General features: G+C 41.4%; 1 protein-coding gene across 4 annotated transcripts; it reads left to right on the top strand.

The window, feature by feature from the left end:
• On the top strand, positions 1–26505 carry ppp1r9ala (protein phosphatase 1 regulatory subunit 9A-like A). Of its 4 annotated transcripts, XM_034575273.1 has the most exons (20): positions 1–260; positions 718–2824; positions 13367–13499; positions 13707–13827; positions 14093–14197; positions 14527–14662; positions 16430–16588; positions 16699–16752; positions 17776–18005; positions 18181–18277; positions 18370–18496; positions 18682–18833; positions 19696–20020; positions 20107–20164; positions 20254–20328; positions 20703–20907; positions 21444–21488; positions 23021–23137; positions 24316–24504; positions 25234–25392. In XM_034575273.1, the coding sequence occupies exons 2-20, from the start codon at positions 914–916 to the stop codon at positions 25390–25392; spliced, it is 4398 nt and encodes a 1465-aa protein (XP_034431164.1). In that variant the 5' UTR covers positions 1–260; positions 718–913. The 4 variants fall into 4 exon arrangements, with proteins under 4 accessions (XP_034431164.1, XP_034431167.1, XP_034431166.1 ...); XM_034575275.1 differs by lacking the exon at positions 21444–21488 and having other exon boundaries at positions 147–260; positions 25234–26499; XM_034575274.1 differs by lacking the exon at positions 1–260 and having other exon boundaries at positions 914–2824; positions 25234–26505.
• The last annotated feature ends 31 nt before the right edge of the window (positions 26506–26536 follow it).

Raw genomic sequence — 26536 nt, 5'->3', positions numbered from 1 at the left:
TGCGCGCTCCCGAGCCTCTCTCTGTTCTCGTCTGTCGCGCCCGCTCAGCCAGAACTTCTCCGTGAGCGCGCCGCCTCGCGACAGACAGACAGGTCTGGAAGTGGAGGAGGAGGAGGAGGAGGAGGAGGCAGGACGACGCTGCTGCTGCCGGAGCAGGAGGGGAATGATGGCGGAGAGCGACCAGAAGTGGCAAGTTTGAGGCGGCGAAGAAAAAGCGGGGACGACATTTCGGAGGCCGAACACGATGAGGCGAGTGGGAGGTGAGAGGCGAGCACAGTTGTTGACCTTTGTTCGGCTGGTGTGTGTCGGACATTTCTCACCGCTCGTACTTGAAACGCCACAATGAGTTGTTGAGAGCGAGGCAGCAGTGTTGAAGTGTTGGCCCAGAGTTTAACTTCGGTTTAACCTCTCCGGTGACGCGTTACCAGCGAAACTAACGCAGTTAACTACTTAAACCAAGTGCAGGTAAAGTTGCTAGCTAGTTAAAGAGTTAGCAGTGGTTAGCTAACGCTCGAAGTGCGATAACAATCGAAATGCATACAAACGACTCCACACGTTACTTTTAAGCTAGCGTTACTTTGTGTTTTGAAGCGAATTTTTAAACGCATTATGATTTGATTGGCACTTTAATGGCTGCCTTTATGTACAGTGTGTGTGTATATATATATGTCAGGTCTCTGTATTAACCGACTTTTCCCTGTGTGTTTCTCTATGAAGATGACTTCCCTGTGACTGTGTAGTTGAGACAACAGGGCTCCACCGCAGCTCCACCCCCCCCCCCCCCCCCCCCCCCCCCCCCACCATGGCACCGCATGCGTAAAAGTGGAGGAATAAAAGTTGACCAGCAATCCACTACACTCTCTCCCCGAAACCCTGCTTTTCTGACAGTGGCTGCAGAAACAAACAAACAAAAATGATCAAAGCAGAAAGCAAAGTGGGCGAGAGGACCCTGAGGAGTGCGTCCCCCCACAGAAACGCTTACAAGTCTGACTTCCACGCCATCAAATGCACCTTTGATGGGCCAAAGTCTGAGGGCTCCGCCAAATCGTATACGAATGGCTCCAGCGACACCCGGGAGGACTCAAGGGGGAGGCCGTTTGGCACTAGAGTGAATAAGATAAAGAACATATTCCTGCAGATGGATGGTCAGCAGCAAGAGTGTCAAGAAGCAAAGCCGCCTTTAAAGTCTGAGGTGACACCGGTTTCCCCGCCGAAGGTGCAGTTTCCGGTCAACACGCAAAAAGCCAACTTCAACACCACTGCAAGCCCTGAAACACAAAATTTAGAGAAAACACCCAAGGGGGAGGATGTTGAGATTGACAAAGTGGCTTTGGCGGAGAAGTTTTCTTCAACCAGAAAACTCTTTGAAAGACGCGTCAAAGAGCCGCCCGCAGGTGAAAAGCAATCCCCGAACAGAGTGGTGAGTCGCCTGTCCCTAGGAAGCGCCTCTGATGAGGGGAAAAGCACAAGGAGAGTATCGGGATCTTCGGAGACCACTATCAAATCAGAGCAGGCTCCCACATCAACGGAAAACAGTCGAGATGAAAAGGCTGATGGTGAGAAAAAGAATGTGTCGAGAGCGTCTCTGAATTCGGGACCAATTTCTCGGAGGCTGGAGAATTACATGGCTGAGAATGACTCAGAAGACAACAACACGGCTTCTGGAAAAGGCGCGACGGTGTCTGCCAAGCAGCACAGTACCACTGAACACTCACTGCCTACCTCTCCAACAAGGGACAGCTTACATAAACCGAGGTCTCCCGTCAAAGAAGCCACTAGCTCTTCACCTGTAACTAATACCACTAACAAAAATACATCCCAGATGCCGCGTGTCGTCGACAAACAGTCGACCCCTGGGTCTGATTGCGGTCTCAAACCAACAACTCCAATAAGTAATGCAGCCCACAAGTCTGTTTCTCCAACAACTGATGCCACTCACAAACCCCTCTCATCAGAGAAAACGACTCCAATTAGCCACGGCTACAAGGGCTCCTCGTCAACCAGTGATGGATTTAGCAGGACATCTATTGGTCGGGATGAAAGCAAGCCACATAGTCCACCCCCGAGGGATGTGAAGCAGCCTCCTCCATCAGCTGATGGCTTTCAGGAAACCAACAGGACCAAATACTCTGAAAAATCCAAGAGTAATGACAGTGTGATACATGTTCCTGCCAGGGAAAATCCACCCAGCCAGAGCTCATCACTGGACTCCAGAGGGGTGGGCATGGTACGGGCAGAGTTGGTGGTTGTTCAGAATGAGTCTTCGGAGAGTGAAGAGAATGAAGATGAGAACGCTGAAGATTGTGTGTTCGTGGAGGAGACAGTGCAAAGCCTTACAGAGCAACCGATAGAACTGAAAAGAACCTTTCAACCAGAAATACAGAACTGTAACACTCCTAATGAAGTCATGGTAAGAGATGTTGCAAGAGAGACACAAAGGTTAGCAGAGAGTGTGGGTGAAGGTAGAGTCCTCGAGGACGTAGAGGGATTTGAGTCAGATGAGGACAGAGGAGAATATAGTTTTATTTCAAATCAAGACGGTGGTGATGAGGAAGATGATGAGGTAGCAGAGGAAGAGACTGAGCTGGAGGAGCAGGTGGGCGAGAGCATCGTGGATGGAGGCTCTCCAGTGGTGTACGGTATTGAGAACGCAGCCTTTGTGGATGACAGGGATGCGGACCATGTCCTCAGGGAAGAGGAGGAAGAAGAGGAGGTGGATCAAATGTATGTGGAGTATGATGACTGTTATGAAGCCCCTGGTCTGTCAGATGAGGAGGGGCCTCCCACGAAGAGGAAAATCAACTTCTCCACAGGTCCAATTCTGGTAAGTTTGTTGTGTTGTGTTTACATTTGAAACACCTGAAGCACCAAAAAACACATTGCACAAACCTGTCATCACAAACCACTGAATCAGCAATGATGTGTGAACTAGGCGTTTCCCCGCAGACACAAGACAAATTAGAAGAGGTTGCAAGTATGTTTTTTGTGGGATATTGATGTCACAGCTTCTGCACTCTATCATCAGACATGCTTTGAAACAGCTCAGAAAAATCTCAACTAGTAGTTTATTTTATCTTAGTGACCAGGGAGGCGGGTAGTTCGTCAACCTCGTCTCCTTAATCTTGCAAGAGAGAGATCCGCAGAGTCGGGAGAACTTTGGGGGATGTGAGTTTGCAACGTTGTTTGTGTGATATTTTTGGAAAATATTGTTTGCATAATAAAGCGTGCAAGATTGGGGCCACAGTTGAACGAGGGCAGGAGTGAGACAGAGATGTGAAGCTTTTAAGACTGTAGCAGAAGAAAGAAACCAGGGTCTACCCCTGAGTCACTGCACTGGTGGTTTGGCATTTTTTACTCTGGTTCCTGTCTGTTGTGATTCATGAGGGACTTTTCTCTTCTTTCCAACATGGTGGAATTCAGGGATTTGATTCAGCCATATGATCTCTTTTACAGCTTATGGAAAGGTTATTTCTATGGCTGCAGGGAGAATTCTTTATTTTTTATTATCAATAAATTTATAAAGATATAAATCTTTGTGAACAGCAGAGAGGCACATTCTGCATTTTTCCATTTCTCTGATCTATCATCTTCTTGGCTTTTGTGACTGTGAGTGGTGGAGCATCATTTCATTGTGAATAGATGTTCTACAGTTGAGTTTGTAGAGCTTGGTGATACCGACAAAATAACTCTCTTAGGTAGCCTTCATGCAAAAAGCAATCATGATTATATTTGTTTTATTTTACCTTCCTACAATAGTCAAGTTTGGAGAAATAATGCAACCCTAAAGACAGCATTATATTGATGTCTTCCATAAATAACAATCCATGTAATCGCATACCATATTAGGTACAGTACATGTATTTGACACATGTCTCAGCTTTACAGTTATGTAGTCCAACTGATTTTCCAGTTGGTGTAATCTCTATTATGGTATTGCCACATATCATTTGCTGTAAATACTGCCTGTGGGTATTTTAAGGGTGTGGGGGTAATATCTTCCACCATGGATATTTCACTATCAACATGTTGCTAAATCGGGGGAAAACAAATCACCCTAGTGCACTCCACTCTGCTTTCTAAATAGCTCAGTGTTTATCCAGGCCTTAAAATGTGCTGTTATCTCAGGGTGTGGACCCCCCCTCCTCATCCCAGTCATCCTGGCAGGGGGTCCTGGGAGAGGGGACCAGAAGCTGACCTGGACTGGAGGGGACACAAACAAGAGTGCACTTCCTCCGTCCACAGTTGAGCTGTGACAGAGATAAACACAGCTTTACAGTTCACAACAATATGCTAGACTGTGTCTGGGGTCGGTAGCAGCTCAATCCTCATAACACCCATCAGAGACTTTATATCAAACAGAAATAGCTGACACATGGTTGCATTTGTTACGTGGGGTTCATCCAAAACTATTTCCACAATTAACCTTTACGTTTTCTTTGATAATTAATGGGTTGCTTCTTCCCACATTCTCATAGTATGTACTGTGTGGGAAGTTTAGTGTGTGCGATGCTCAGGTGGACATGCACCATGAACCAAATATTATGAGGGGGATGGCCCTTGCTTGATTTAACTGCCCAACTATACCTCTGCCAAGGCCCAGCAGTCTCCTTATGAATTCACAATTAAATTCACAAAATCTGGATTTTTGCTTGGATCTAGACGGAATTGCACACACTCATAAATATCAGTCCCCACAGAGAATCAACAAAAAGGCCCCAACATGCAATGCTCAGGAAAGTGAAAAATTATTCCTGGTTTCCACAAACGTAAACATAACCTCGTTGAAGGCGGAAATAATCCTTTAACCTGGAGTAAAGTAGGCTGGAAAGAGAACAGAGAGTTTTCAAATGGCTATGGTTAAAGATTAATTGTGTTGGCTAATGAAGTCACAGCAAACATTTCTACCGGTGTTCCCTCTAACAGCGACCTCCCGCTAGTGCCGGATCCATCTCTACATTCTGCTTGACAGAGCTGGCATTGTGATCGAGCAAACTTGAGTCTTTACCAACTCTGAGAGAAAAAGTACTTTGTGTTGCTGGCTCACAACAGAATTAGCTCATGTAACCTGAGTCTTTTTGACATTGGATGTGTCCTCTGTGGAAGAGAAAGGTCCTTTTATGAAGAAACGGGTCCAGTTCCTGCATGTCGTGGTCGAAAAAGAAACTTAAATGATGAGCGCTGCACTCACACTGGAGTTATTTTATACCTTTTATATTTTATGAGAAGATTGTTTTTCATACATTTTAATGCAGAGTCACACTTTAGTAGGACATAGGAATGCTGCAGTCCCATCGCTGCTGTGTCAGTATAAAAGTTTGCAAGTTGGCTGTGTCCTGCAGCTGTATGAGCAGCATAAATATTGAAACACTTCTTTAAAGTGTAACTTTGGTCTTTACAGTGAGGAGGTAGTTTCGTCTATAATTGAAAATTAAAAACAGGCCAGTAACATTAGATTTGTGTGCATCCAAACGTGTCTTTACCCAGAGAAACCTTACAACCTCAGATCACTTTGGTTTAGCAGTTTACAGGTTTGCGTCTGCTGTAAATCACCCATACTCTGGAATAGGGAAAAAAGCCAAGAGTTATCAATGATTAACGCTCCCTGCTGAAGGTGTGTTATCTGCTTCAGGACAAAGACTCATTTTCAGGGTAGTTACATCATATCTCTAGAGAGGTCATCATCTAGGTTTTGTCTGTCATGTCGCACACGAGAAGATTTGTAACAGGAGTAAAATAAAAGCAGAAAAGAAAATGTCCAAAACCATGGTCTGCACCTGTTGCTTTGCCCCACCCCCGCAAAGTAACAGGAAGTACCACACGCAGTTATATGTCAAGGAAACGCATTGTCCCTACCCGGACGCACAGGGTGTGGTGAAGATTTTTTACCAGTCATTGTAAATGAAAATCCAGCATTTCTTTCTCTGTTTGCACTGAAAGAGCTAAACTGTCCACGTTAGCCACTATCCAAGCATACACATCCTTTTGTCAGTTTGATGCCTGCAGCACTGCTTTGTTTCAGTATCTAGACATTTCACAACGTGCCAGGTAGACAGTTTGCACACATTCATGTGGAACCAGATAAGAGCATCATAGGTGCTCTGTGGCTTTTCTACAGTAATGCTTCCAAGCCAGAAAGTGTTTTATTATTTATTCAGGCAGGAAAGTGGGGATCTATTTTCAGAAGATTCTCTAGCTATTCACTGTGTATTTCATGTGATTTAGTGAAAAGCAAAATGGGCAAACCCCATGGACTCATAGTGTTATGCTTTCCATTTCCTATCTGTAATGTGTCTTCTTTCTGGCCAGAGGAATGTGTCTTACAAGACTCCACCCTCATCCAATCATGAGAGGCCCTCCCCTCGTAGGATCCAACTTCTCTCCAGCCACCTGGGCTGCTGGGTGACTATCTGACACGGTGGTGCTGAATACTAATGCAGTCAGCTCAATGCTGTTCATTAAACAGCTTGGCATGTGATGAGTGTGGGGCTGATTGTGATTGCCTTAAAAGGGTTTCATTATGTGATTACGGACCAACACATTAGCTGCGTGTTTTCACTGAAAGTTAGATGTAAATGAGTGCGCAACTTTTCAGCAGCCCTTGCGGGACAAAAGTAGCTTTTGTGGGCCATTCATAAATAGACCTGCTCAACCTGTTCATGTTTGCACTCATGGAAATTTGATTCCATTATGGCACTCTGCTCCAGTCAGACTCCACCTCTGGTCATACATGAACACTTCAAGTTCAAGGCAGGAAGACATGCATATTATTTCTGTTTTAGTTAGTGTGAACTCTTTAAAGTGTTTATGATTCCAAGGCCATCAGGGCTTTACACAGGGATATGCCCTGTCTGGTTCTTCTACCTGCGCTTTATTACAAAAACTCATTTAGCAAGTTATCTTGGTTCTAAAACTAAATCACATATTGCATCAGTTCTAAGTTGAAATATTCTTCACAACAAAAAACTGTAATTATAAAGGTATTCGTTCTAATATTTTTCAGTAACCGACCCATCTATTTTCTCCTTGAAGTAGCCTGTCAGTCTTTTCATTTCCAGTTCACTCTATTATTCCATTATAGTGCTATATACTCTCTAAATTATACTCTTATAGTTAATTGCAACTTGTTAATTTACTATTTTGTTAGAAATAAAATGAATATAATAAAGTTGCCGACTGGACTTTAATAAGTGGTCAGCTGTCTGGTGGGCAGCTGGTGGTTGTGGAAAACTGGGGCATTTTTACAGGAAGTACCAGATATTTTGTTCTTCTTCCTCGTGTGTTTACACAGGATCTAAAAACTGGGCCCCATGCCTTCTTTCCTAATTGCTCTATGATCTGCGCCAGGCCACCACCCCTTCCCCAGCTCACTCTCACAGCATGTTTTGATTTGCCGTCTTTCTCTAGGCCCGCTTACATTGCGAACTCCCCAATCCAGTGGTCAGCCCTCGTTTTGCACTGGCAAGAGATTCCTCTGGTTTGCTTTTGCTCACAGCTGCTGAGTCATTTCCCACATTGGTATTCAGTTATGGGGAAGGGAACGAAGGGGAAAGATGGAAAGGGTTTCAGTGTGGGTGTGGGCATGTGAACATCTGTGAGGACAGACCACTGCAGTTGTTAAAGATGGATGAAAGGCCCGCACACTGCTGAAGGCGAGCTCTTTGGAGGAAAATTACAGCATGGCATAAGTTGTCTGACCTACAACACAACCTCACTGACCACAACAACAATTTAAGGGCATGAACTGGCATGAAAACACATTATATACCTTGTTTTGTATAAAGTCGACAATAAATAGTTATTTTTCCTTAAGTTGCATACCTGTTGGAGTCTTGTTGGAGAATTGTGGAACTTCTGCCTGACAGAAGTTTGTTTTGGTTGTGTTTAATTGTTGGACAGTGTTTGCTGAGCCACAAAGGAAAATGGGTAGCTGGAAAATCTGATAGCTGGAGACGGTAAGAAATGTGAAAGACTTTTTTTGTGAGGCTGAGGCTAATAAAGACTGATTTCTATTGTTTTTGTCAAGAAGACAGAGGTTGAGTGATTAAGGTTTTTGCAAAGAACAGAGCATTGTTTAAAAACGGTCTGGGAGTCCATGGCAACAGAAAAGTCAGACTTTGGTATTGAGGGGGAGGTAGGACGGAGAAGCCAAGCTACGCTGCTGCTGCTCAGCTAATGCCGGGGCTCAGGATACAGCGGTTCTCCCTATATTCTATTAACCTACATTTTTAACCCTTAATTACTAAAGTCTCCAAAGTCTAAACTAAAAAGCATCTTTCATCCTTGATGAAATTTCTCCCTGCTCTAGTTTTGTGAATCCATTTTTAACTGTCTAAATTATGAGTTGATAAACTTTGTCTGCCTTATTTATAGAAATGTTGTTAAGCTTGTTTTTTAAGAGACAGAATTGGTTTAAAGATGAAAGCAGGACAAGAATGTCTAGAGAAGCTTCTTGGTTAATTGGAAGTTATAATCTTGTCTTTATGTAACTACCAATGGGGGAAAAGCACAATATATGGGTCATAGAGGAAGGACAACGCGTCTCGATTTTCTCCCACTATCCAGTAATGAAGCTCAAATATCTTGGCTAAGAGCACCAGGATTGTGGATGGAGTCGCGATAGCAAGACCCTGTCAATACACGGACCCCCGACCAATCACAAGTCAGGCTCACCACGTTTCACCCCGTTTTTATAGCATCAAATAAGTAATTAAAAGTAAACTTACTGGAAAAATGTACACTTTACACATATCAGTGTGATAAGAATTACAACAAGGGTTTTAACGCATACCTTGTTTGGTCCATTTACTAAAATGGAGGAGGTGGAATTTATGACCAATACTGCAGCCAGCCATCAGTCTATGGCTTGTTCAAGTGTAAAAGGAAGAGGAGGATTCAGAGGGTGAAGAACTCACTTGGGTTGATGGAGGTTTGAGGCCCCATGAATAGCATTCCTGTCTCTACCACAGAACTGCAGTAGTGTGAATAATCTGCCAGTTTCCTATCTATTCAGTTTTCTACTTCTTCTCATAACATCAGGGGTCCCTGCACATGTACCATATCAGTGCATGTATGTCTTTATCCTAAGATAACACAATATGATTCCACTTGGATACGTTTGTATGAGAATCAGCAGGATGTTGTAAAGCAGAAATAGATGCTGTAATTCCCTTTGACATAATGAGCAGAGGGCTTATCGAGTTATTTTGGAAACTTACTATCACACTGTTTTGGGCTCCATCCAAGGGCTACACAGTGAGGAGACAAAAAGACAGAGGGAGATTGTTTGTGGTTAATTCCTCATGTCTTGACATGCTGCAAGATCTAGACCTCAGACCCTGTTGCCCAGGGTGAAAATGTTTATGTGATGACATCACACACCCTCATGCCAAATGCCTCAATCATTCCTGTAATCCTATAGTTTTACTTCATTTTGTTTGGTAAAGGTTCATTCTTCTGTTTTTAGATCTTTTTATGGGTTTCAACACACTTGTGATTCCCATTCTCTACAAGACTAAGACTGTATGCAGTTTGTTATGTTATAATAGTGAGGCTACATCCACACTACGTTTACACCTGCCGTTTACACAACTCCAGAGTTTTCAAGTGTCTGAAACCGAGAAGTTTGATACTGCTTTGGCCCTGTTTTTGCATTAAAACTCCAGGCCTGAGTGTAGTATGGACAGGCAAAAACTAAGACATTTGGAAATGACGCATTTACTTCCTGATTGGTTCTTATCAGTCACGACTAGACCATCTGCAGTGAAGGCAAAACATTGTAAACACTTACAGTTCCAGCTTGTCTTCGGCCCAAGAAAAGAAAGACTGCATCTCAAAGTAATAATAAAAAAGAGCAAATATATTGAAAGTTAAGCTGTGTACAGATTTTGTTTATTTCTTAACATCCAGTATAAAGACGTATGAGTGCTCCATCAGGCTTAGTTGCAAAATATTTTTAACTTCTCATAGCTTTCCACCAGTAAGCAAGCATAGATTATTTTTTACCACAATATGGATAAAATGGAAATGACTTCTGTCTCAGCCCTCATGCAGGATCTTGCTGAGCTTTGTTTGTGCGTGTTATGACATGGATCTTTGCTCTTGAAAGAAATGCTCTGTACTTGCTCACTAACTTGACTTAACTTGATGGCTTCATCATCAAGTTTCAAGTCCAAAGTTCATGCTAAATACTGAATTATCCTTCGTCTCATATTCTACCTGCAACTTGTATTTTCTCATTCACTTACTTTCCCCATTTTCCCCATGTTTGAATTCCAAATTCCAATTCTTCGCTCCATATAATTGGTATGTCTATTATTCAATAAAACTAACATTCCTCTTTTCACATGCACAGTGGAGCCAGATTATCAGCTTGCTCATTATTAACTCAGTCTACCTCACCTTTTGACATTGTTGCCAACATCCTGTCATGACTCCACTCAGATTAAGACTAATAATCGCCAAGCAGGGGGTTTAGGTATCCGACCTACAGTATAGTCAGGCATTTGGCCCCAGTGGAGTCTGCTAAACTCTAATCTGGTTTATTTTTTATCAACAATTCATTTATAAAAACTCTCAAAGCTCTGGGTGTTGGGACGGTGTGAGGTGCGATGGCCTGTTTGTGCAACTCAGACCTCTTCATCAGTGACTATGCAGACTTCAGAGGAACTTTTAAGATTGTTCAGACTCTGCTGGGAACTCTTGGAAGGTCTTGCTGGCTTGAACTGAAGTTAAAAGACATTGCTTTGCAGCTAACTAGAACTGCAATAATTAGCTGTTTGACAGAAAATATATTACCTCTACCAAGGTTATGTTTGTCAGCAGGATTGTGCAGAAACTGCTGAACTGATTTTGTTGAAACTTGGTGGAGTACAAATTTAAAAACCACAAATTTGGCTGTTTTTCTGATAGTAAGTCAAAAATCCATGTTTTTGTCTGTTGTTTTGTCGAAACAGGAGATTTAAAGATGTCACCTTGGGAAATGGAAAACTATTTATAGCAACTATCAAGTAAAATATAATGACAATGAGTATTTGCTACTGCCCTGCTGATGACTTTGTTTTTAAATATTATGAACTGTACACTCTCACTACATGGTAACTGAGACACAACAGATGGTCATCTCCAGGCCATTAAATGCTAAATATTGTAGTGCTCACTTTAGCTTGACCCCTGGAGTGTTTTTCGGAGTGGATTAAGAATACCATTTGTACTTGTATCGGTGGAATTCGAGGGGAGCACAAAATGTAGCGGTGTGTGTGTGTGTATTATTAGGCCTTGAGGCTGCTGCTGAGCACTGGAGCATTGGCTCTTGATTGAAGATTAAGTGATGAATTTTTTTTCTTTGCTTCGGTTGTGATTTTATTTCTCTTTTCTATGCTGATGACATCCCCTTGTCTCCTCTAATCATTGATCTTTGCTACATCCACTGCTCAGCTCTCCCCAGCTGTGCCCTACTTTCCACACCGCTCATGTTCTGTCTGTGGGATATAATTTCAAACAGTCTCTGGGACACATCCAGTGTATTGTGAGGCCTGCCTGCAAATTTCTCCGATTCTTACAACTCTCATAAAAGTCCTCAACAGTTTGTCTTGGGAATGCATCTTCTGCTTTGTTGTCACTGACACTTAATTTGCATCTGTTCATCTTTCAATAAAGATGCAAAAGATGAGTAACAGCAGTTCAATATGCATGTCCGGATATATGCATATGATTGTATACAGTCGCAAGAAAAAGTGAGCCCTCCATTTATGTATACGTTTGTCATGAAATATGGTTAGACCTTCATATGAGTTTCATTTATGAACCAACACAATCTATTATTACAAATCACACAAATCATTGTATTGTACTTTGCCACATTGAATACATCATTCAAACATTCACAGTGTAGGTTGGAAAAAGTATGTGAACCCTGATGTGAATGGAATCAATACAAGCCAAGGATAGTCAGACCTTACTAAACCGAGAGTCCAGTTAAGATTCTAGGTGTAGATGAGTTATTTTAATTTATAATAACTGCATATGGTAACAAATGAATCTTAAATAGTGAAGATATTCATCTACATTTACACAAATAATCTATAAATGTAGATGATTGAGTTCAATGGCTACTTTTCCCAGTTGAAGGCACCCAGCTTGGATGATTTCAAAGGCACAAGGCCGAAAGTAATTACTGGAGCTTGTTAACAAGTCTTTGTCTTTGTTCATCCGTGTATCAAATTCAAACCATAGTGTTTGGCATGAAACATTGTTCCCATGTCAAGGCACCCTGGAGGAAGCTCCTGCTCAAACAAACAAAGGCGTAGTTTTCCAGATAACACAATGATACTGCACAGCACTACTGGGAAAATGTTCATGGACTGATGAAACTAAGGTTGAAGTGTTTGGGAAGAATATGCAGCACCGCATAACAAAATGAAATCATCACAACAGCAAAAGGCAGCATCATATGGTTTGGGCCTTTGCTGCCTCTGGGCCTGGACAGCTCGGTATTATTGCAGGGAAAAGAATTCCTCGGTTTATCTAACAGGATAATGTCAGGGTGGCTCTTTGCCAGCTGAAGCACAGTAGAACTTTGGTGGCTTCAAAACAAAAGGGATAATCCACCTTTTGGAGTGGCCCAGTCTGAGCCCTGACCATAACCAAATATAGTTGTCGTGGAAAGACTTTATTAAATCAGTTCACACTAGACATCGTAAAAATATGGCAGAGCTGAAGCAGTTCTGTAAGAAGAATGGTCCAAAATTCCTCCTGAATGCTGGAAGTGCTTGTTAGAGGTCATTGGTGCCAAAGGACGTTTTAAACAGTTGTCTAATCCAAAGAGTTTACAAATTTATGTTTTTTTGATGTTTTCAATTTAAACACAGAAGATCGTAGTTTGTGCAGTATGAGCTTAAACACAGTGAGTGTGCTTATACTTGGTTGAAGATCAGGTCACATTTTATGACCAGTTTATTGCAGAAAACCAGATTTTTCCACTGGCTTCACATTCTTTTTCTTTCCACTAGTAGCTACAAACCTAAAGATTATTCCTCTTCATAATCTCTGCCAGACATTCTTGTGGAAATTATAACACATTTGATGAGTGCATTTCAATATCAGTGGCCCTAATCATCAACAAAGAGCTGTGCTGTCCTTCAGCAGCTGTTAAATTGTGCCTCAGTAATGCACTAGCGCAGTAATTTCCTTAGTAAATTTCCAGAGAATGTGTGTAATTCTCCCTCACCATGCTTTTTAGACCAAATGAAGAATATGTCCTTGTTCACTTTACCTAGATTGATAAAAATAACTTAAAAGTGAAAATTGTTTGCAGCTCTCTTTGCAGATGCCTCTGATACTCTGTGCACTTTATATTTCAACAATACAGGTCTACAGTACTTTCTCCAATGAGGAATATGATCGGCGAAATGATGACGTGGACCCAGTAGCAGCATCTGCAGAGTATGAGCTAGAGAAGAGAGTGGAGAAGATGGATGTGTTTCCTGTGGAGATCGAGAAAGGTGAGTCTAGTAACCAGTGAGGAACTATAGTGACTAGTGAGTATTTTAACAATTAAGGGTTGTGACTGTGGTTTATATTTTGCTGCTGTAATATTGATGTCAAATCAGTGCTATCAAAGTTTTTAGTCTGAATGAATATGAAAATGTTATCCTGTATGCAGTTTTTTCAACCAACTGTTTTCGACCCTATTCATTTCTCTCCATTAGGAGAGAATGGACTTGGCATCAGTATCATAGGAATGGGAGTGGGAGCTGACCAGGGTCTGGAAAAGCTGGGCATTTTTGTGAAAACCATTACAGAGCAAGGAGCAGCTGAGAAAGATGGACGGTGAGTTAACGCAGCAAAACTCCCTCTTTTTTTGCACAACCTCACACTTGGATCTCATTCCAAGAGACTAGTAATGTTTTAATGTCACACTCTAGGAATTCCTAGATTTTATTTTACCCTCCTGAGGACAATAAAGAAAATGGTCCTAATACTTCTGCTATTGTATTTTTTTCATGTTTGCTACTAGGATGGCGGTGGTGAGTTACTCTGCGTTTGAAATGCTTTTAAAAGTTCTTCTTTTAATCCCTATCTTCTGTCTGTCTAGGATACAGGTGAATGACCAGATAGTGGAGGTGGATGGTATCAGTCTGGTTGGCGTTACCCAACTGTTTGCAGCTACAGTTCTGAAGAACACTAAAGGCACAGTGAAGTAAGACAATCTCTGTCTTCATCTAGAAATGAATCTCTCACTGTTGAATGAGTCACTGTAATCTCACAGTCAAGTCTGTCTTTTTCCTGAGAAACCAGAGGCCACGAATGCCTGTGATGTATTGTGGCATGTTAGTGATTTATGATGGGGAAATGAAATAGACCCACACGACAGGGTCAGGCCTAAACTGCATCCCAAAATTTACATTTTCCTGTAGCAAGTGCAATAGATATGACAGAAGCTGCAATATGGTGTTTCCAGGCAACATGTACAATATTTTATTTAACTGTGGATTTTCATGTTGCATTCTTAAAAATAAAAAATAAAAGGTTCCATATTGGACGGGAGAAGCCAGGGACGCAAAGCGAGGTGGCGCGCCTCATAAGCGAGACGCTGGAGCAGGAGAAGAATCAGGAGCAGGAGGAGGAGCACCTAGATGATCCCTATGAGCACTCCACAGAGGAGGTGAGGTTACTGGACAGTTGTTGCTCATGTTACATGAAATGGCTGGAAGAGATGGTGGATTCCTAAGTATATAGCTCGTGAGCGTTCACTTCATCAGGGCGATTGTATGATTACAGAGCTTGTTATCTGTATTGAAATACTTTGCATTGACACTATAAAGCCACATCTGTTAACGGGTTGTGTGAGGCATCCATATGTGTCTGGTTTTCCGTCCAGTCCTAAGGATTAAGTCAGACATGTTTTTCTAATTGTAATTACTAGTTGGATGTTGACATTGTTGTTTCCCTCCTGCCACTCCCAGTCCAATCTCACCTAGATCAATGAGGAAACGAGGATCTGGCTGTGAGTAAGCCAAGTGTCACTATTCTGCTGTGTTGAAAAGAGTTTATTCAACTGCTGCCTGTCCAACAGAGTTGTGAAATGTTTGTTTTGCGAAGTTCAAGTAGCCACAAGCCCCGGTCTTTACAATACAGAGATTCAGTCCAGGAGATTGGACTGTAACACATATTTTGTTCTTCAGACTCTGTGTTTCAACACATTTAATTTGAAATGAAACAATGGATATTACATAAAAGTTTCAAGTCTCAGCTTTACAAATGTATTTTTGTTTGAGAAGGTTTCTATCCATATAGAAAGAAGTGTGAGGACGATACTGTCATTTTAACTCATAATGCCCAAATTTTGGATCTCCATTGCATCCACCGTCAACTCTTGGTTGTTGTGGGGTCTCTCTGCTTTCAGTCTGGTTTTCAGCAAGTAAAATGCAGCTCAAAAAGTCATTAAGAGCTTTTATTCATGGTGCAATTGATTTTCTGCTCATGCACAAGATCTGTGCTATATGGCTGCTAGGTTTGTATTTGCCATTTTCTAGTTTTCAAGAGAGCACCTTCAATTTTAGTAGAGTCCAACCATTTTATCTGTTGGCTGAAAGATGGCCTATATTAGCCTTTCACAGAGATATTGGTATCTGTGTACTGTAACAACTGTAAAATATCAAGCCTTAATTATCTTTATTTTTCATGAGGGGTTTGATAACAACATCTTTGTAATTGTTGCCAATTAAAAACAAAATGTATGGGATGATATATCAATATAAAATGTTTTACTCCCTGGTATTGGCCTTGGCCCCCAAAAATCCCCCCCCCAAAAAAAAAAGGTACATTTTTTTGTATCAATCCAACTATTGGCAAACCAACTCCATTTGTTATCTCTCTGATTTTGTCCATGAACTATTACGGAAATGTAACAGAACCCCAAGAAACAATTAGTAGCGAAGTGTACAATTACTTTTAAACCCCTGAAATGTGGGCACCATGTATTAAAAGGGTCCTATATCCCAAACAGTTATTTCTATGTTGATGCCAACTGACTCAAATTAAAGCTGAGACTTGGTACTTTTAGTAGTGTGTTCAGGACTGTACTGTATATCTGGGATTTATGGGGAAGTTGATATTTTTATCCCTGCCCTGTGGTTATGCAAAATGTGTGTGTGTGTTTGCAGGTGTGTTTATACTGTCATGATCATTTCATGACTGACAGTATTGATCAAGGTAATGTGTCAATGCATCAGACATGTGTTTCCAAATTCCTACAGAGCCTCAGTGTGAGGCAGCCCACTGATATTTGGTTTTGATGTATCGATTAAAATGTTCTCGCCAGACTGTGACCGGGTGCCACAGGGTGTGTTGTTGACACATGCCGAGCCTGTTCCTGTGGGGTGTGTTGGTGTTTGCAATATATAATGCCATGTGTGATCTCATATTTCAGGACGAGCGCTATGAGGAACAGGACGGAACGGAGGAGGGGATTCTGTGCTCCAATTTCTCTCCAGGGCGGAACGTAGAGGTGTTTGAGCTGCCGGATTCTGAGGTCTTGTTTATGCCCAGCAACATGGACAGCTCTCAGATGGCCTTCAAGTTCAAAGAGGTATCACCCACATCTGACTATCAGTCCTGTAATCTCTGTTGAGACAACAACGATTCAATAAAATACAGTACTGGGTGTAACCATTTTATTTCCCCTCTTTTGTTGCATAGCTGCAGCTCAAACACAGCGTTGTGGCAGCTGAAATAATTCAACTAAAGGAAAAGGTATGGAAATACAATCATTTAAAAAAATACTTTTCCAAGATATTCATACAATCAAAAGAAAACTGTCCAGTCACTACACATGAATGCAGTACCATTACATAATAAACCAAATCAGAAAGACATATTATGATATTTCTTCCATTAGTATTTATGCTCTATATATCTAATTCAGATTTTCTGATACTTTGAATGAACTTTAAAGTAGACATATTATGCTTCTTCAGGTTTTCTTTCCTCTTGTGTGTTGTATAGGAGGTTTATTTATGTAAAAGTTCGGCAAAGTTAAAAAGCCCAAAGTCCACGGTAAAGGGTGCTCCTTCCTCGCAAAGAAAACACTGCTCCTTCTGAAACGCTTCGTCAGTAGTCCAACCAATACTTAGCACAATTATGATGGCAGATGGCCCACATTTGTGTAACCCACGCTTGGTGCCTTGTCTGGCACGCACCCTAACAAAGCCAGGCAAATCCAAAGCAGAGGCCAACTTTTTCTTTCATGCGCTGGAAAGAGTTGACCAATCACAACAGAGTGGGCCAGCTGGCTGGGAGGGCGACTTTAAAATGACTGGAAGTAAAACCCAGTGTTTCAGACAGAGGTTGAAAAGAGGAGCTGCAGCAATGGACACTTTGAAAAAAGTTGTGTGTTTTCAGAACATTAGAGCATGAATGTTTTCAAGCAAATTATATTATGAACCTAAATATAATCATAATATGTCTCCTTTCACTATTATGGCTTTTCATTGACAGATACCGACTCTGGGGATAGTTTTGCTAGCATTTTGGCAGGCTGCAGACTTAAATTCATTAGATCGTAAATTTGAATTATAATACACTGTAAACTTTTGATGTTCTTATCGTAAATTATTGGAGAAAACGGGATACCACTTGACAAGCAGTCAAAATGTGTGACCCAGTTCTTCTAAATTACTGCTTCAAACAATAATTAACACACAGTCTGTGTCAGGCCACCTGTTAAACAAATTCAAATGAACACGTTACCAAAGTTAACACGACATCTGTTTTTAGCTAAGGGCATCGGAGGAGGACAGATCGTTGTGGGAAGCCAGAGAGTCTGCACTGGAGCAAAAGATCGAGGATGGCAATGATAAAATCCTGAAGATGGAGAGTTACTGGCTGGAGGCCCAGTCTCTGTGTAAGAATGTGAATGAACAATTAGCTGAGACTCAGGCCCAGTATGAGACCCTGGACAAGAAGTACAACAAGGCCAAGAAACTGCTCAAAGACTACCAGCAGAAGTAAGTTTGTTCTCTGTTATACAACACTGTAGGATTTAATGGTTCACTATAATCACTGTATTCATAGGACACATTTACTATTCGCTGATTTTACCTTTTGCGATTTATTTCTGTGGTTTGGTGATTACAAGCTAAAGGTCTGACGATAAACCACATTTTCCTGTTTCTTCCCCAGAGAGATAGACTTTGTGAAGAAAGAGGAGGAGCTGAAGAAAACTTTGGATGAAAAAGACAAGTGGTACAGGGAGCAGCTGGAGATCTTACAGAACAGGGTAAGACCACGGTTAAGTATACAGGTGCTTATACACTACAGCGGACTTGCTAGAGACTCTAATAAGCTGAGGTGTCGCTGGTTTGTCCACAGATCTCTGTCCTGGAGTCCAGAGGGACATCAGGTGCAGAGCGTCAGAGTGGTCAGGACTATGCTGCAGAGGAGAGACTGAGCAGCCAAGGCTCAGTCACCAACACACAATCTGTTGACTCACTGTCAGGTACAAAGGGTCATTTACATTCAATTCAATTTAAAACGCAGGTCACTTATTTGACTGTGTGATCTGTCAAACATTCACTTACATGCATCCTAAACTCCGGTGAGCCCTGGTAAATGATTACAACTGCAATATGATGTTTTGTGGCTGATTAAGTTTGTGTTTGTTTATTTAATTCTCTTCTGTAGAACAAGACTGGAGTGAGTTGGTGCCTGAAACTGAGCGTTTGGACACCAGTGCACACAGAGCTAAAGGCTTGCTGGCTCAGAAAGCCAAACGTCAGCCTCCATCCCGGACCAAACTGAAGGAAAGCCTTACAGTGACTTCAACTCACTCTCAGGTCAGAACTGAACTACTGTGGAAATACTGGAACATTGGTTTATGTGCAGCAAATCAAAGACCAGGGTTCTAAGAGCAAATGATTTGGTATGAAAATGCCTAATGACATATTCACACTCAAAACTCATGATGACAAACATTCCCTTTACCTCCTGATGATAGAAGGAAAGAAGGAGAGAAGGAAAGAAGCACAGGGAGTGTGTACTTGAATATTGTTTAACTCTGTAGATGAATTTTAATAAACTGAAAAAGAAAAAAAAAACTTTTTATTACCTCAGCCAAGGAGGTAGTGTACCTACCAGGGGTGGATCCAGACTCTTTTTGTCATTGCATTTTCCAAGGAAATAATTCATGGATCTTCAAAAAATCTGGCGTGTGTGAAATTTGGTGCAGCTTTATTGAATTCAAGGAGACTGTATTGTGCCTTGGCGGAGGTTTGCACTCTACTGAGTGCCGTTCTAGTTTGTTGCTGTGACTGAGCTGTAAACTTCCTGCCCCTTGTTCTACCTTCTTAAAAGCAAAATTTAGAAATATCTCAAATCTGTCCGGAAACAGGTGCCAGACTGTTGTGGTGTCGAGGAAGCACTTTTCCTAAAAAGCAGAGTTCACACACAACAAACAGCTGTTATGAAATACAAGAGGGAAAAAACAACAATATACCTTTATAATGAATAATATAGTCATAATACAATGCACCAGGAATCTATTTTTGTTTTGATAATAGGGTCAAATGTGTGTCATGTAAAAAGTAGGCATACATGCTTCAGCTAATCAGAACAGAGCAGTAGGGCTTTCTGTTATGTTTAGCTTTCATCCCCTCTTCCTCGCATTGTCCTCGTAAATAATTATCTTTGTCTCCACAGGAAACTGAAGAAGACGACGAGCAGGAGGAGCAGGAATCTCCCAGGAGGCGGAGGTCTATCCAGGAGAGCCTCTCCCTCCCTGTGACCGCCTGCTATCCTGGGAATGGACAGAAAGATAAGCCCAGCGAGGCCAGAGAGGGATCCAGGAGTAAGATGGAGCTCTCCAGCAGCCCGTCTTTGTCACCATCACAGGGCGACAGCATTGAAAGCAGCGGAAGTCCTTCTTTGTCTCCTCCAAAAGACGGCTCTTCACCACATTCCCCCTCTGGATTCATGCGCAACGCCAAGAAGAGAGAGTCCAAAGGGAAGGGCAAAGATTCCAAAGGTCTGTGAGGCCCAATTACAATGGCTGCATTAGCAAAGCTTTTACTTACAGTGTTACTGATACTGATAATTATGGTTTGATTCCAGAGGAGTTAAATGAGCCTTCACCAACAGGAAAACCTAAAAGACGATTTCCAGACTTTGGGTAGGTCTCCACAGAAACCACTATTTATTTGTTTGCAATTTCCCACCATTTTGTTCTCATGAAACAAATGTTACCGGTGTTAAAAACAGTGGCCTCCGGAAGTCAGGAGGCAAAGGAAAAAAACAACAGGACAAGGACGCGATGAGAGCATCTTTGGACAGCAGGTACAGTATTACTAGTATAAATATGGTTTATAATGACATTATAAAGTTGATTCATATTAAAATGACTTTTCAAGCTTTTATAAATTCAAAGAAGTACATTACTACCGTATTGGGCTGTAAATATTATTAGAAGTGCTACAGAGATATGTCAGAAATCTTTGTTTTACTGAATTATTAATGGAAAAAACATTACATCCTCATTGGAAAACAAAGGCTTGTGTAAATAGCTTAACTCCACAAAGACTATTTGTTTAATTTTTTTATATGCATATTACACTTCTACACTCCTGTTGTCAAAGCTTAATATAGATTGCCTTTTTTCCCCATATCTGAGTGTCTAACTGTTTTTTGTTTCTTCTTTCTTTGATTTCCAGGGGGTCGGCAGAGTTACTGGATGAACCTGGAGCAGGGAACCTGTCTCCTGCAGAGTCCATGACCTCCATCCCTACCTGTATGCCCTTCACCTGGTTTGGAGACAAGGAGAGGGACAGAGACAGAGAGCCGTCCTCTTCCAGCAGCAGCCTGCCGTACACTGCAACTGAGATGAGCAGCGAGCAAAGCCATGATCGCAAGAATAAAGTATGAAACTTCCTCTGACTTAATATATATGAAAGTAAATACGCGATGTCGAGAGTATTTGTATCCGGTACTGCATTAAGCTATAAGTACATAAATGAAAAGGAGATGAGACATCTGTGGGGTTACTTGTCTCTGACTGACTTGACCATGCTATATTTCTTGCATCACTGAAAGTGTAAAACTAGTAGACACATAACAGAAGGCTGTTTACAGACATGTGCCGTTACTTTCAGGTTTTCAAAATAAGCTACACTGTGCAGAGGCCACAGTAACTGGATCCATATGTTAGCATTCAGAGGGATGGGGAGAGTTTCCAAAAAAAGTGACTCATGAAACGCAGCCAGTGAAACGGCTGAAACCGTCCAGAGGCTGCGGTTCGGCTGATGTTCCCACGTTTCTGTTTAATGAGTTCAAGACGCGAGCTGAACCAAAGTGAAATAATTACTAAGAGAAGGGTTTTGGTTGTTTTGCTGTGTACACTATGGCAGGTTTTTGTCAGTGCTTATTTCTCACTGAATCATGTTTCCTTTAAACAGACAAATCTCTCCTGGTCCTCTTTATTCAGTCGCTCATTAGATTTGGTACAGTATACAACTTTTGTTTTCGCCTTTTGATTTTAGATGATTAGCTAGAGCATTACTAACAAGCGCTGCTCTGCAACCCGTAATTTCGCATCTCAACACGTCTTGTGAAAAAAACATTTGGTGTCGTGGGTTTGTGGTTGTGCTATTAGAAACTAGAACTACATATAAGAAACCTTAATTTTCTAATTTTTCTAATGTATCTTCATATTCAGAAAGCCTCTTGGCTCATATTAGTGACTAATGAAGCCAAAAAAAGTTTGTAAGGCTTGTTGCACCAGCAAATCAAATCTGAACTGGATATTATGATTTATGTGTGAAATCAACACTAACTGCTTTTAAGTAACTAACTTGTATTTTGCAGCCTGTTTTTATTATGAAATCCTCACCCCACATAATGAAATTAAACTGCACATTCTTTAACATAGCTGGTGCAACCGCCTGCACATCTGGATGTTTCCTTTTATTCCCTAATTAACTCACATATGTGTCTGAAAAACAAGCTGCAGTTTATATTTTTAGACTGGATTCCTAAAGGGTTCATCTAACAGCACATGTTTGTGTTCTTACGGCCTTTGCACATCAATTGCGACGTGAATAATTCAGAGGCAACTTTCGACGTGCCGGACTATTATTAACTGTGACGCCTTGGGAAAAGAAAGATGGAATCAGCATTAAACAATGTTGTTTTGGTCCTTTGACTAAGTAAAAGGAAAAACTGAGAAACTTTTCAGTGCTTGGTTCAGGAGCATAAACTATACCAAAGCTGCTTCAGGATGTATTTCAGGACGTTGGACAGTTTGAGGAACATCTGGCACCAAGATCATAGTTTGTCTTTATTATTTAGGTCCCATCTGTAAACAGTTACAGCTGGTTCAATTTGGTTCACATTTGGTTTAATAATTTTCTTCGACTGGAGTTGTGTCGCCTGCCGTATGATCTTAGCTTCAAGTCGGCCACCTCGTATTCTTTTCAAAGAAAAAAAATAGAACATAGTAAATTAAATAAACCTACGACAATCAAACTTAATATCAGACTAGATAGAAAAGTTGTTCTTTAGTTAGATGAGTGTGTCTGAAGCGAAACCTTGAAAAGAATGTACCTAGGTCCGAAAAAACAAAAGCCTCAATCTCCCAGCATAATCCCGTCGCTGATATAAAAGCTTGCATTGACTTAGTCTGCAAATTTATTGCATAAAAAACAACGCTTCTACTGTGCAAAGGCCTGTCGTGTTAGTTACTGTAGTTTAGAAGTTGTTGCTGTAGTTGGTGGTGGACTGGTTTTAGCTTTTATCACTTAGAATATTGTGCTTCGTAGTAGATGTTTGATCTTCTCACTTTCTTTCCACACGTCGAAGATCAAACTTGGATTACTGCCACTGAAATCATTTTTGAATAATTTCTCGTCATCAATCCAACACTCTCCTCTCACAGCCCCTCACACCTGCAGCACCATGTTTGTGTTCCTCCCGTAGATCTGTTGTGTGGTCGTGACTTTTCAGTAAATGAGTTCCTTGTTTCCACTTGTTCCAGAGTTTTTCAGTCATAGATGATTCTAACGCTGCCAGTCCCAGTTCAGACATCTCTGGGTTAGTTGCTGAGCCCAATCTGTCTGGGCGCTCACACACTTTAATCTTCTCTTCCAGCGAGGTGAGTTTCTCGCCGTTGTTGCACCGTCACACAAAAGCCACGTGGGACGCCTTGATGCAGCTGAGAGGCCATGTTCTCAAGCATGCTCTTTGAGCCCCCCCCCCACGCGCACACATCACACACACTTTTTAATAGCTGAGGTTAAATCCTGACTGGAGAAGGAGTAGAAGAGCTGCATGCGTGTGTGTGTTAGAGCAATTCTGATGTGTGCTACAAGTCGTTTGGCTTAGCTCAAGTCAGCTGATATGTGAAGTTTGTATGTTTGCCTCTGTTAGAACTGTCGACCAGTGCTTTATTTTCTGTACAAGCTTTTGGCACAGAACACAACTGATGGCTCTGCTGCCTGCTTAGTGGTATTTCACCTCTCTTATCATAGTCAATTCTTTAAGTGTCTCGGTTTCTCTCAGTAAAACACGAGGACGCACGGTGACATGCATCTGAGAATGTTGGTATTTTGCTGTCATTGCATGCATGTTTTTTTCTCAGCACTATCCTGGTGAATTTGTACATTACACACATCAGTAGGACTTGCACATGTCCTTTTTGTTTATTGTTTACATACTGCTGTTGGTTTTACTTCACTTTGCCCTCCCGCCCCAGCCTACCTCCTCTTTATCTTGAACTCTTTTTAAGTGATTTTTATGAATGTACTGGAAAACATGATCAATGTTTTATGGCCATTAACTAGAATAGCACTTAGTAGAGTGCACACCTCCACCAGAGCCCAACAGTCCCCTTAAATTAAACCATGCCGCACCAAATTTCCCAAACTCACAAATACATGACAATTTTAAGAAAGCCCTATGAATCACATCCACTGCAAAATGTAATGTTTTTACAATGAAACCTCTTTGGTGGAGATAATTACACAGATCCAAACACATAGATTTGATTTATGACATCAACTGGCTGTTACACATTACTCAAAGCCATCAACTATACATCTTTGTATAAAGTTGTTATAAACTATTTTCCATGCACCAGACATGAGCAGGGATCTTTTCACTGAAGAGCGAAACAACATATTACACAAAAGAGTTGTGCACTGGAAAGATTTTCAGAACCCTGCACAGATTTATTTTCATTTGAATGAAAAGTACAAAATGTTGATGCTCTTATTAAAGCAGCAGTGAGATTATTAATCTACTGTCTGTTTGTTTTATCTGTGTCCTGTGTAGACTCTGGATGATGAACCAGTAGCTACAGGGAAGGAGTATCAGTGGCAGAACCGGCCTGTGACTGAATGGACCAATCAGCAAGTGTGCCACTGGTTGATGGGCATGAACATGGACCAGTACACACCTGAATTCACAGCCAAGGGAGTGGATGGACAGCAGCTCCTGAACCTGGATAGTGACAAATTAAAGGTGAAGGAAAAACATACATACACAGTGGGACTCACAATTCTGACTATTTTCCCTATGAATGATGATGATGATGATGATAATTGACTCGGGATTATCTGTGTTATGATGTAGCTGCAAGGATCATGATGTTTTAAATGATGTTTTTAATGTCGTCATACAAAGAGGCCTCTGTCACTGTCAAATCAGTCCTTAGTTAAGCCTTGTCAGCCTTTGACTGCCACCCTGTGGCAAGAAGTTGCAAGTTAGAGAGAACGTTGTCATTTCCAGCTCTGCAGCCCCTGTGAGGAAAAGACATGAAGGACAAGGAGAGAAAACTTCACGACAGGAAGACTGAATAGGGATGATGGGAGAACTACCCATCGTCAATGTTTGACACTTATTCTGAATATAACAGCATAATGTTCACATCAAAGCAGTTTTTAAAATCAGACTAAAATTACATAGTTGAATATTTGAATCCTAATTATTAACATTTCTAATAGCAAATTATTAGAGTAATAGTTGGTGGAGTTTTTAGGTTAATATCTTGACATAAATCCCAAGGTCATCAACAATCTTTGGGTTTTATATTGTTGTCAGGACAAAAAAAGCTCATTGAAGACATCACATTAACTCTGTGAACTGAAAATTAATGAATGGTGATGATAAGAAATTATGCAACATTAGTCGCAGCCCTTCTTTGGTCTCAATATGCTCTGATGTGTTAAACGTCTGCTCTTTGTCCTTCAGGCTCTCGGCGTGTCGAGTCAGAGCGACCGCTCAACGATCAAGAAAAAGCTGAAGGACATGCGCAAAGCCCAGGAGAAGCTGGAGAAGCAGAGGGAGAAAAGAGAGAAGGAGGTTCGACGCAGTGGGAAACTTCCCGTCAGTAATGACTCTGTCTGCTGAGGGGGCAGCTCTGTTCTCTGAAGTCACGTAGCATCAAGTCTATCCCCACACAGAACTCTAAGAAAACACTTTTTATACTGATTGCGTCATGTTCTTCATTCCACATGTTAATGCCAATAACCACAGAACTTTGTCCCTGCCTGAGGTGCCAGTAGTGATTTAACTTCTTACTGTAGTTCCTGTCTCTTCCCTCATTGCTGTTTTCTCCCAAATGTTTTAACAAACATCAGCTCAAACCGTTTTATCTGTTAGTCGGGGGGGGGGGGGGGGGGGGTAAAAAAAACACTCATGAGTTGGATATGTGACCAAAAAGGTATCCTAAAAATGTTTTACCACTAAAAAGCTCTAATTATAAAACGTCAGATACAATGTAGTTTGGTGCAAATCATACACAAGTTTAAATGAAATGTATACTGCTTTTTACGCATTTTATATTTTTGCTAGTATAACTTGCCTGTTTCCGTGTACACCTCCTCTGCAGGAACCATTATTGTACAGTTCAGATAAAAGCACTATATTTGTCTTTTAAGCTTCAATGGGCGACAAGGTTTTAAATGTATAAATCCGTTTTATACATGTGCCTATTGAACTGCATATCTTTTTTTTTTTTTTTTTTTACTCAAATTCCATTGTTCATTTTATACTATCTAAATTTTTCTACTAAGTAGAATAGCTACGCTGTTGTTTTTGCTGAATGGAAAGCAAAAATAAACCAAACGAATCAAGTAGTGACGAGGTGAATGCTGCTCCTGTTGTCCCTGACTCTGACTGTGTGTGGCTGAGATGGGACCGTGGTGCTCCATGTAAAAACACACACCATGTGCAGGTCCGCTACACGTACACCTCGCTGGTCCGGTAGAGGGTGAGATGAGCCTATGACAAGGACTTGTGTGAGTCGGGAGCACAGCTTCATGTATGAATGTGAGGCCGGAAGAAGAGTCACTGACGGATAAACTCAACCTCTTCCTTGTTTTTTTCTCGAGCATTGACTCCATGTGCTGTATAGAATACAACATGTTGGGACTGCAAGAAAAATGATGTTTTCCACGTCTTCTGGAATGGAGAAACATTTCTTGGTACATACGGCTACAATAAACTAATTTTCACTTTATGCAATGTTTGTTTAGTAGTCATCATTTTATAT

The sequence above is a fragment of the Hippoglossus hippoglossus genome, chromosome 21 (genome assembly GCF_009819705.1).
Source record: "Hippoglossus hippoglossus isolate fHipHip1 chromosome 21, fHipHip1.pri, whole genome shotgun sequence".
In the NCBI taxonomy this organism is placed as follows: domain Eukaryota; kingdom Metazoa; phylum Chordata; class Actinopteri; order Pleuronectiformes; family Pleuronectidae; genus Hippoglossus; species Hippoglossus hippoglossus.
This window is presented reverse-complemented; position numbering and strand designations above follow the sequence as displayed.